This window comes from Adiantum capillus-veneris, chromosome 2 (assembly GCF_014529385.1).
Source record: "Adiantum capillus-veneris isolate H3 chromosome 2, ASM1452938v2, whole genome shotgun sequence".
Taxonomy (NCBI): domain Eukaryota; kingdom Viridiplantae; phylum Streptophyta; class Polypodiopsida; order Polypodiales; family Pteridaceae; genus Adiantum; species Adiantum capillus-veneris.
In genome coordinates this window covers 135,147,993-135,160,405 of record NC_140932.1, presented here as the reverse complement: position 1 = coordinate 135,160,405, position 12,413 = coordinate 135,147,993, and the positions used below count along the sequence as shown (strand labels likewise).

General features: G+C 40.1%; 1 protein-coding gene across 2 annotated transcripts in view; it reads right to left on the bottom strand.

Annotated features, from left to right (window-relative positions):
- The window catches only part of LOC147463689 (flavin-containing monooxygenase FMO GS-OX2-like), a 130,349-nt gene that overhangs the window by 54,668 nt on the left and 63,268 nt on the right, over window positions 1–12,413 (bottom strand). For both annotated transcript variants that reach the window (XM_086490202.1, XM_086490208.1), the window contains exon 2: window positions 2,990–3,060. In XM_086490202.1, the coding sequence (XP_086346328.1) occupies window positions 2,990–3,060 (71 nt within the window). The remainder of the gene's footprint in view (window positions 1–2,989; window positions 3,061–12,413) is intronic.

Sequence of the window (12,413 nt, the reverse complement as noted above, 5' to 3'; positions counted from 1 at the left end):
AGAGTAATGAAATCCAGTCTTTTTGTTTACTCGATCTTTTTGAGAGATTTGAAAGAACTTAAAACTTCAAATTTGTCACAGTTAAAACAGAACGCCAAGAATTTTTGCATGCTCAAGCCGATTGTTTCTTTTAAGGTTTTCCAGGAGAGCTACCTCCTAAGAGACCTGAAGATCAGACAATTGATTTGATACCTGGCAGTGCACAATTGAACCAAGTATAAGAACTTCTCGGAAAGGGTCTGATTCAACTTAGTACATCGACTTCTTGTTCACCAGTGCTTCTTGTTTTGAAGAAAGATGGACCTTGGAGAATGTACATTGACTACAGAACTCTTGACAAAATCACCATCAAAAACAAGTTTCAAATATCGAAGATCGATGATATACTTGACAGGCTACAAGGTTTTTCATGCTTTAGTAGAATCGATCTAAAAAGTGGCTATCATAAGATCAAGATCGCCAAAAAATTAGTAGTACTAAGAGAAGCCCTCGTCATCCCCAATACAATAGATTTATACATTCCGCCTGTGACAACTCAACAAGCTCCCCAGGGAGAAATACATTTACCCCATCTTCAGATGCTACGTCCCTAGATGTCAATAATTTCAAGATGCTTGTTGCATACCCGTACCCTTCTCTTGGAGATGTATATGATCCTAGTAAAGTTGTATTTGGGTTTATTAAAAGAAAAAAAAATGACATTACGTCACTCGAATTTATAATTGATTATGTTTGTTAGTTGTTTCGATGCAATCACAGGTATATTAAGACCTCATATATCCTGAAGCTTTTGAAGATATATCATGCATTGGTTATTCAACCTAATATCGTTGTTTTGAATCAGTTTTCAGAACCTTTCAAAGTTCAGAAACTTCAATGACTTTCTTAGCAAATAATCATATTATCAATCTAACTAGGAATTACAATTGCAAAAGATACTTATGTTACTTGGTTTTTAGTTGTGATTTTTGATGCACCTATACAGATTTAGTCTATCCAAAAGAAGGTGGGAGTTCAATAAACACCCAATTATAAATACAGAAAATCAAAATCTTTCAAGTTATAGCCTCTCTCAGTGGCACGACTAGATGGGATGCTTCAAACTCAATTGGATAGGCGATTCAAGCCAAAAAGACAGACATACATCTCCAATCTCATACTTCTTAATAAGTACTTCTAACTCAGTCACTTCCAATCAGTGACTTTATTGCAACATGCTCATTTTACCTAGTTCATTCTCAAGTTAGAAGCAAGAGTGATTGGGAACAATGGGCATTAGGGTTGTACGTTTTTCTTTACTGAAGGTGGTTCTTTGTGCGGGTGGAGAAAATATCGATTTCTCAAGTACTCCAACGCTTCATGCCGATGAAATCATTTTGATTTGTAGCAAATTGTAGGGCTATAACAGCACCTTTAGGCTTTGGATGAGTTTTTTAGGCAGAGATGCTGAGAAAATCAAGTCATGATCTTCTACACATTTTGACAATTCAGGAGCAGAGCTGAAGAGGTCAGGTGGAGGTAGTTGACACATACATCTACCTGGGAGTCACCTTCATCGGCACACGAGGGTCTCCATAAAGAGTGCAGCCAGAGGCGAGCTCAGTCGGGAGTATGCAGCATTGGCAATCTAGAACATTGGTGCCACCAGGCAACTTTCAGTAGGCCCGCATAGAGGGGTGGCTATCTAACACTTTGGTCACGCACGCTATGATGTATGCAGCAGCTGCTTGGGGCCCTGGACTAACTGCCTCACAGTGGACAGATGTGATGGCAAACCCTCAGTTCCACGTGATTTCATCTGAGCAGAGTTGGCTGCCTCACCCATGCTAGTGGAGGCTCTGTTCCACATAGTGTGTTTCATACAAAGGATGAGAGAGCTACCATGGGAAAGCTCTCATACAAAGCTCTGATGGCATCAAGAAAGTTAGCAGAGGCAGGGGAAAGAAGATCAGGGTATGCACAGGAGGCACAGCAATTCAGTTCTTATGATTTGGACATAGACCATCTACCACCCTTCCACTATGACCCTAACTCTCCATCTTCTACCTCTCCCACGTGTGGGACGAATCAGGTTCTCTGACAGGACGTATGACAGGTCACAGTTCTATATGGGAAAGATGTGAATTTCATTGTGCACAACCTCTTCCACCGAAAATGCTGTACTATTTATATCAGTTCCTGACCACACTGGAGGATGGGTCCATTTAGAGCTGGGATACTTGGGTACAGATATGCCACACAAGATTAAGGCAGCGACTGGGTTTCACTGCATAGGCTAGAGATGAGGCTGGCAGGGCTGCAAGTAACCCCAGAGTAAAGAGGATTTGAAGGCTAAGAGGAGATTGAGAGTGAACAGCACTATGTATGCAGATGCATTGCTTATGAGTCACTACACTAGACTATTTTCAAAATGGTCTACACTCCAAGTGTGACATTAACTACTACTCACCACAAAAACACACTTTATAAGGCTTGTATCCCATGCTTCACGTGGTTAGCACTTTATTATGACTTGTATTTCAAGCAAACGTGAAGGCGCGCAAACTTTCATTCAAGTTTTGAATAACGTAGTTTGGCATGGCCAGTGCCAACCACCATCGCAAGGTCATCCTCTGCAAAGGTTTACGTTGTGTAATTTGTTTTCATTATGCAACCTTCTAGTCCATTCAAAGTAAATTAGGCCATTCCCTAAAGTCTTATCTAATTCTATGTCAAGCAGTACAATCAGGATCGAGTCTGGGAGCAAACGATAATCGAGCAGACCTACAAAGGAAGGAGACGTCTGCACCCATGAAGGTCACACACACTGCATGCCTGATAACACCAGAAGTTTGGATGCTATATAACCTAGCTTGAATCGAATGTAAACCCTGAAGTTCATGCAAAGTAAGTGTTCTCATATCTCAAGCCCTGCTGGTACCAAGTTCAAAATAATTCAAGTCCTTTGATAATTCTTAACATACTTCACTTATTTTTTATCAAGATTGACCTGATCAGCAAAAGGCTGTGGAACACGATAGTTGTGGCTGTGCAGTTGTGTCCCAGGCCATTTCTCAATGCCTGAAAATCAGCCCGATGAGTTATTACATAAGTAGAAACGTGCCTTCATAATCTCAGAAAGCAATAAATTTACTAACTATTGAAAACACTTCAGACATGCATGTACATATACTTGAGACACAAACAGCCTTTTACAGAGGCTTAGTTGAATGAAAATCACCTAATTTTGTCAGAACTCTCATTCACGAGGAAATGAGACAAACCGCAAAGGCTTGATTCCTAAACGTTAAGATCTTACAACAGCACTTATGGATTTGTAGAATAAGCTATACAACATAAACCTGGAACAATGCACTACCAGCAATTCCACCACAATCTTCAAAACTTGACAATGTGTGCTAAATAGGTAAGAAACGTCTGTAATAGACTTGGACACTCCAAGCCAAAAATCTACAGCAACACGTGAGAAAACTGTAAATCCCCTTTTTAGAGCAGGCCTAGCTGTGTCATGTTTAGTAATAATTTTAAATACCAGACACAAAAATTTGCAGGATCAATTCCTTGGAGGAATTGAAAGCAACCTTGCAGATGGACCTGCCTATTTGCAAGTTCGCTCAAACTATAATGTGTCGTTAGACGACCCATATTTTGGCGAAGCCTTAACTCTTGCAATAAAAAATTGTTGACTGCGATCTAAAGCATCTGACTCCCAATGTAGAAATTGCCTTCTCTGTTTCAGGAAGAGCAATTAACTCCGGGTTACCAACTATATATGAAGGAAAATTGACAGCGAATGAGAAAAAAGATCATAAAGGGTAAAACATCATTATGCGCTCAGACGATCATTCTCAGATACTTCGCTGTGATCAAATTGCATGGTCCCATGTTAAACTACCAAAAAATTGGGCAGCCGATATACAGCCTACACTACAAACAGAACTTATAAATAGAGTTCTAAGTGTAGATAGTATAAATTCATCTAATTACTTAATTAGTTCACAGAAGCCCATTTCTTCCGCTATTGTACATAAAGCCCCTACAAAGTCTAGAGCTATGCAAATAAAGGATTGGGAAACCTTTGAAAATAAAGACAAAACCTTTTGCAGGCATTGCTTAAGACTCATTGGAAAATTAGACTCTTCCTCATCTGCTTTTACTATCCAGTTTTGCATGATCGAAGGAAAAGATTTTATTGTCTCTGACATCGATAAAATCTTTATAGCTCCTTATGTAACTATGCCTGATCAAGCAAAACCTCGCCCCGAATTGCTGCAAAGCAATTACCATACTGTTTGCTTGAAAATCAATTGAATGAATTGCATAAGCTGATTACTGAGTCTACTCATAAACTTGCTAATATGTAAATTCAATTATAACAACAGCTTGACACATCTCCCTCCTCTTTACATACAGATTTAATTGTCCCCTCTTCCCTAGAGCTACCCTACTTCTCTTTCTATAAACTCTCATTGCATCGTCGCTCTGGTCACTCTGGCAAAAATCTGTCCTTTAATGTCTTGAATGTTAAACAAGAATAGGATAGTTCTTCAGACATTGAACCGGGGTGGGAAGACTGGAAAGCTGCGGAGCAGCTTTATTACCAGCCACGAAGTGGCTTATTTGATGAAGATGATAGAGATCTTTACACTCTTGCTTGTTGCCACAAAAATCGCAACAAACTAATTGATAACACAGGTAAACCGCCATCCAAAAACCCTAAAGGTGTAACCATAGAATCCATCGACTACAAATGGACTGAAGACCAACTCGAGCCAATATGGGACATGTCAACGGCAGAACACAGAGCTGGAATTAAAGATTATGGTCCTGCATTTGTCTATGGTGACTGGGATCAATTTGACTCTTTCTACGATGAAAGAGTTTACAATGGCCTTCAAGCAGAAATTATTCATGACAACCTTCCATCTCCTCCAATAGAATTTTACAATCCTTTTTCTCAAGAAGAATCAGAAATTGATGATTCACAAGCGGAAATCCCTCTAGTGCCATTACAAATGGAAAAAGATGAACCTATGGAAGAAGCCTCAACAAGTGCTGTCCGAGCTCCTAAAAATCCTCAATTTGTGCAAGGTATAAAAAAGGTAGGTGACATTACCTTTTACAACATTGATAATTTAGAACAAGAAAATATCATTCTTGTTCTAGAATACATGCATAATTGGATCTATCAGCAAATGTTATTTGGGCGAATGCGACAACAAACTGCAGTAGAAGCTGCAATTAATGGTTTTACAGGTATCCTTAAATGGTGGTGGGAAATGTTACCTCTAGAGATCAAAAACTCTATCTTACGACCTGGTGGTAATGCCTCGTCTCCTTACTTCTGATAGAAAGCATATACAAAGAATTCATTGGACATCAAGAAGATCAAGCAACGCTAACCTTACAAGCCTTTCATGAGGCTCAGATCTGTAACTTCTCCTTTATCTGGGATTTTTATATTTATTGCACAAACCTGATATACAAAGCAAGAAAATACCATTCTGAGGAAATCAAAGCAGAATTTGTGCACAAACTACCTAAAGCAATTACAAAGCTCCTTATTGAAAAGCTGGATAACCAAAATCTAAATCTCCAAACAGCAACTCTTGGAGATATGATCCAAGCTCTACAAGTGGTCATACAGGAACTCTGTATTCAAAAGCAGGCACAAAAAGAATTGAAGGATTCCAAACCTTCGAAGAAATTCTGTAAACAGAATTACTATTCCAGAGATTTTGGATGTGCAAACAAAAAGAAAAAATGTTCCTGCAAGCATTCAAAGAAGTGAAAGAAGGAGAAGAATTTTAGAAGGAAACCCAAGCACAGGTTTTTCAGAATACGTAAGTACACATCCTTGTTGAAGATGATGAAACAGGAAACAGAAGGAAGACAGCAACTCAGAGTAGGAAGAAGATGGAGAAGGAGAAGACACAGAGCTTGTGTACGAGATCTCTGTAGTCTCTCTCTCTGTATTGGAATAATAGTGTATATACAAACTCAGAGCTACAAAGCTTATATGAAACCCTAAGAGATAAGGTGTCCTTTCACACCGGATGTCCAAGGGGAAAAACCCAGTGGGAGAAAAGTGCCCCTGGTGAAGCGCGTATACACACTAACACTACTACATGTCTACAAATCCCCCCTGTAGTGATAGTGTGAATCCGTACAAGGTAGCAGATCATCATGTGTATGAGAGTAAGCCCAAAGCTTTTCGGAAAGCTTCAAACTTTTCTCGTGATAACGCCTTCGTAAATAGATCTGCAATGTTATCATGTGTAGGACAGTAAGTTAGTGTGATCTCCCCTGCATGTAGCCTTTCCCTGACATAGTGGTAGTGAACCTCTATGTGCTTTGTTCTTGCATGAAATACTGGATTCCTTGCAACTGCTATAGCACTCTGACTGTCAGTGAAAATGGTAGTGGGTGCCTGTTGACACTCACAAAGATCTGCCAATAACCTGCGTATCCATACACAATCCACTGTTGCCGTGAAAGCTGCCCTGTACTCAGCTTCACAAGTTGATGTAGCCACTGTGGGTTGCTTCTTGCTTAGCCAAGATATACATGCATTTCCCAAGAAAAAACAGTTGCCACTTGTGGAATGTCGTGTGTCAAAATCACCAGCCCAATCTGAATCGCTGTAACCAAGAAGCTGCATAGAACTGTGCTTTCCATACATATCCCCCCTTGGAAAGAACATGGCAAGATTAGGGGTACCTGAAAGGTAACGAAGTATGCGCTTCATAGCCTGCCAATGATGCATACCTTGGCTGTGCATAAATCTGCTTGCTTGTGAAACCCCAAATTGAATGTCTGGACGAGTGTTGCCTGCCAAATATATCAAGCAACCAACCGCTGCTGCATAAGTATGTACATCAAAAGTTTCTCCAACATCATGCATGCTCAACTTTGATCCAGTTTCTACGGGTGTAGAGATTGGCTTACAATTTTGCATACCAAACTTGTCCAAAATTTTATGCAAATATTTTGCCTGCAACATGTATATGCCATCCTCTGATTGCACAAACTGAATACCCAAGTAATAATGTAGCAAACCAAGATCAGACATCTCAAAGGTTTTTCTCAAAGCATCTTTAAATGCTTCAATTTCATCTGTAGTATTGCCTGTAAGAAGCATATCATCCACATAAAGTGTTAGCATAATGAGAACTCCATCTCTCTTTTTGACATACAAAGTACTTTCTGTTGGACTATTCTGAAATCCCTGGCCAATCAAATAAGTATGTATCTTCTCATACCATGCTCTTGGAGCCTGTTTGAGACCATACAAAGCTTTACGCAATCTACATACCTTTTGCTCTTGACCTTTTACAACAAAACCACTTGGTTGACTTACATAAACTTCTTCCTGCAAATCACCATTCAAAAAAGCAGTTTTGATATCCAACTGATGCACTTTCCAACCATGATGAGCAGCAATTGCAACTAGTGATCTAACTGTGGACGCACGAGAAGTAGGAGCAAAGGTTTCATCATAATCTATGCCTTTCTGTTGCGCATAGCCTTTTGCCACAAGCCTTGCTTTGTACCTGTCAACAGTACCATCTTGTTTCCTTTTTACCTTAAAAACCCACTTTGTACCAATAGGCTTTTTACCTGTAGGCAAGTCCACTAGATCCCATGTATGATTCTTATGAATAGAATCAATTTCTTGCTGCATAGCATCTTTCCACTGAACACACTCTAAAGCTTGTTCAAATGAATCAGGCTCATCTGCATCACAAAGAGTGCTAAAGCAAGCCAAATCTACTTGCTCTCTACCAAAAGTAGTACCAGCACGTGTTTTTCGTGGCAACGGTGCATCCAACTTGCTATCCTGCAAAGTTTTCTGAACCCATTTAGGCAAGGTTCTTTCTTCCCTGAGAACTTCTTGCTCTTCACGCACAATTTCCTCTACATCATGAGGTGTCACATGCTGATCAAAAGATTGATCAAGATTATCAACCTGTTGTGAATCTTGATTCTCCACAAAAGAAGGAAGCAAACCTTCAAATACATCATGTGTCTGCATATGAGGTACATCAAAAGCAACCATAGGTTGAGCAGTAGTTTCTGCAAAAATTACATCACGACTTTCAAAAATCTTGTTTGTAGCAGGATTGTAAAGTCTATAACCTTTACTTCCACTACTGTACCCCACAAATATACATTTGATTGCCTTATCATCAAGCTTCCCACGTAACTGCTGAGGGATGTGAGCATAAGCAAGACAACCAAAAACACGAAGATAACCGACTGAAGGTTTTCTGTCATACCAAGCTTCATATGCAGTAATGGTCTTCAAGGCACGAGTAGGACACCTGTTCAAAACATGTGCTGCACAAGAAACTGCCTCCATCCATAGCTTATGAGGCAAACTCTTAGCCTTGAGCATACATCTAGCCGTCTCCATTAAAGACCTGTTCTTCCTTTCTGCAACACCATTCTGTTGTGGTGTGTATGGCATAGTGCATTGGTGTTTAATGCCTTTCTTTCCCAAAAAATCCTTAAATGCACCTGACATTTATTCACCTCCTCGATCGGTACGAAGAGTCTGTACTTTGCAACCTGTTTCATTTTCAACCATGGCGACATAATGTTGAAAAACTGCAAACACATCTGACTTTGCTTTGAGTGGATACACCCAACAAAACCTGGAAAAGTCATCAATGAAGGTCACAAAATAAAGGCTGTTTCCTATAGATGGCGTCCTCATAGGACCACATACATCACTGTGTACAAGCTGCAACTTTCGTGTCGCTCTAACTGAACCATCCTGCGAAAATGCAAATCTGTGCATCTTTCCAAGAACGCAACCTTCACATACATGTCTTGGTGGCATCTCCAATAAAGACAAATCATGCACCATATTATGACGTTGTAAAGTCATCAAACTGCCATAACCAACATGCCCAAATCTAGCATGCCACAACTCAGCATCCTGCATGGCCTGAGTCTTTGTTTCTGCAATACATACCTGAATCTGCTTTTCATAACGATCTAGCACAAATAGTCCATTGTCCAGCGTACCTGTAGTGATAAGAGAATAACCATTCTCTCGATCTCGTACAACACATCTGTCATCCTCAAAAATGACCCGAAGACCATTTTTTGCAAGAGAGGATACAGACAACAAATTCTTCTTGATCCCTGGAACATATAAGACATCTGGCAAGCATAAATCTGAACCATCTGAAATGGTAATCAAAATCTTACCAACGCCTTTGATTGGATAAGAAGCATTATTTGCACATGTCACCTTCTTTCCTGCTAGAGCTGCATCCAATGAACAAAACAAATCCTTCCTTGAAGTAATATGCCTGGATGCACCACTATCAAAGTACCAAATCATTTGTGTCTTGTCAACACTGTAAGCAGAAAAATCTGAACATACTACAAAAGCATAAGAATCCTGCACAAAGTTTGCAGACTCTTCTTTAGCTGTAGAAGAATCACCAGAAGCTGAAACAACCAAACTTGACTCTTTCTTCTTTTCTTTAGCAATTCGCTTTTTACACTCACTAATGTAGTGACCAGGTTTCTTGCAGTAGTGACATTTACCTTTCTTCTTGGACTTGTCGGAATCACCTTTAGACTTCTCTGAAGATTGTCATGCACTAGACTTGGAGTGATGAGCACTCTCTTTACCCTTGTTTTTGTTCTGTACAACAAGAGCATGATCCATACCATCCACCTGTAAAGACTTGTTCTTACGTGATTGATCCTCCTGCAATAGCAAAGCCACTAACTCTTCAAAATGAAGAGGGTCAGGATTAGCTCGCAAAGACAGAGTCAAAGAAGTCTGAAAAGTCAAATAAGATGGTGGTAGTGAATTGAGTGTTTTGGAAACCAAGTCCTTCTCTGGAATCACTTCATCAATGCTAAGCAATTGCTCTTTAAGATCCCTGATTTTTGTAAGATGCTCGACAATATCGTCACCTTCGTCCATCTATATTTTGTCAAGTTGTTTCTTCAAAAACTCTATTCTGGCAGCGTTTCTTCCTCCAAACATAGCTTGCAGAGTGTTCCAAGCATCCTCAGAAGTTCTGCAAGATCTGATGTGTTGTGATTGTCCTCTTTATGGTTAAGGCAATCACAGCCATAGCCTGTGCATCTTTAGTATCCCATCTCTTTTGCTCTGGAGTGACTTGTGAGGGTCCTGCACCACCAGCTGCACCACGACCAGGCGTGGCAGGTGCAATGCTACCTGGACGAACTTCATCTCCAGATACATAATCCCACAATCCTTTACCAACCAAAACATTTTTGGCCATAAAAGACCAAAGAGAATAGTTGGTACCATCCAATTTGTCTTCGGATGTAAACGCACCAAAAATCTCTTTCTCCGTAGATTGAGCCATACTGTAGATGCACACAAGAGAGCAAAAGAACCTCCAAGAGATTCACAAATCTCCTCTCCAATCCAAGCAAAACTCTACACAAAATCTAAGACAAGCTGCTTCCCAAAAGAACTGTTTACCTGAAGAAAATCTGTCAAAAAGCACACCCTCTTGATCTAAACGCCTCCAAAAAGTAACTTCTTCTACGCTGCTCAGAACAAAATTCTGAGGGCTCGAACGGCTTCGAAAGGGGGGTAAAACCCCAGGTCACCTAATCAGAATACTCCCAGTACGTCGAGGATGCTCCCACGAGCAAATTTTCCGAAAACTGCCTGAAAACTGCGATTGCGCGCGCGGACGCGAAAACGCAAGTAGAGGCTCTGGAAATCACCTTGCTCTGATACCAATTGTTGAAGATGATGAAACAGGAAACAGAAGGAAGACAGCAACTCAGAGTAGGAAGAAGATGGAGAAGGAGAAGACACAGAGCTTGTGTACGAGATCTCTGTAGTCTCTCTCTCTGTATTGGAATAATAGTGTATATACAAACTCAGAGCTACAAAGCTTATATGAAACCCTAAGAGATAAGGTGTCCTTTCACACCGGATGTCCAAGGGGAAAAACCCAGTGGGAGAAAAGTGCCCCTGGTGAAGCGCGTATACACACTAACACTACTACATGTCTACAATCCTCAAAGAATGACAATAAATGTTTTATTTGTCGCAAACAAGGTCATTGGGCTTCAAAATGTCCAAAGAAGAAAAATTCCGTAGCATTCAAGAATATTATTCTTGAAGATGGATATAGGTACTCTGAGATATCTTCCTCAGATATCTCTGACTTCGAGTTCAGTATTGCTCAACTTGAAAGCAAAATGCCTTCAACAGAAGAAAGCAGTTACGACTCTGACTCAAGCTTTCAAGATTGCCCTATTGCAATGAATGTCATAAGCTTAGAAGACTTCATGCCTACTCCCTTCAACCCGCAACAATGGAAAAGGTTTTCCAAAGGAAAACAACTAGCTGAGCCAACTTCAAGAGCTAATCAACTATCTGAAGAAGATATTCAAAATCTTAAAGATTTGATAACCCTGTTCAAGCAACCCAAGCCTCAGCCAGAGGAAACAAAGGAATTTACAAAAATGAATATGGCTAACGAAACACAAATCGTCAATGATAACAATGTGGCCATCCCTATTGTTGGATTACTAATCAAGCCAAAAGGTTTTCAAGCAATTGCTTTGGATGCTTTAGTCGATACATGTGCAGGAGGAAGCTTTGCAAGAAAAGCTTTATTCCCGTCAACAATGATCAAGCAATATCCACAAGCCAGGCAAGTGAAATATGGCAGATTCTTTTCGCTTAGGTAAGCGATGATGTTATTCCACCCCGCCTCTAGAGTGAGTTGGCTCTGTCCGTCGGGATAGCGAAAGTAGAGAGCGTCGTTGGCAATGATCTAACGGCTTCTCCTTTGGATTTTTATATTTTTTATTTTTCTTGAAGGAGCGTCGGATAGCCAGATAGGAATCTGTTGGCGTTACATTTGCAACTTCAGTTTGGGTGGCCGCTGGAACTAGGTTAAACTCGTTGAGATATACAGTTGCCATTCGTGTGAAGGAATGGTATACTGAAGCTGATGCAAGATAGTTGTATGATGACCTTTTTCCTTCCATCGGAATGTGAAATATTCGTTGTTGAAGGTGATAGGCTATAAACTGTCCAGAATATCATTGCCAATGATCATATCATAACTTGGTTGAGAACAGAGATAGGCAAAGATAGGTATTCTGGCTTTGCCAAGCAATAACCATAATTTAGCCCGATTTTTTATTGGCTCTTCAGATTTGTTAGCACATTTGATCAGAAATGGTTCATCTAGTTTCTCCCAGTAGTTTTCGGGAACAAACCTTTCATTCAAGAGTGTCAAACTGGCTCATGTATCTAATATAGCATTGAGAGAATTCTTAAATTTTGTATTCAGAATTATTGTAATGGAGACTCCTTTTAGTGGTGAGAGATTGTTATCTCCATTTATTGGTTCTTGAATTTCTTCTTGCTGTGAGGAGATAAA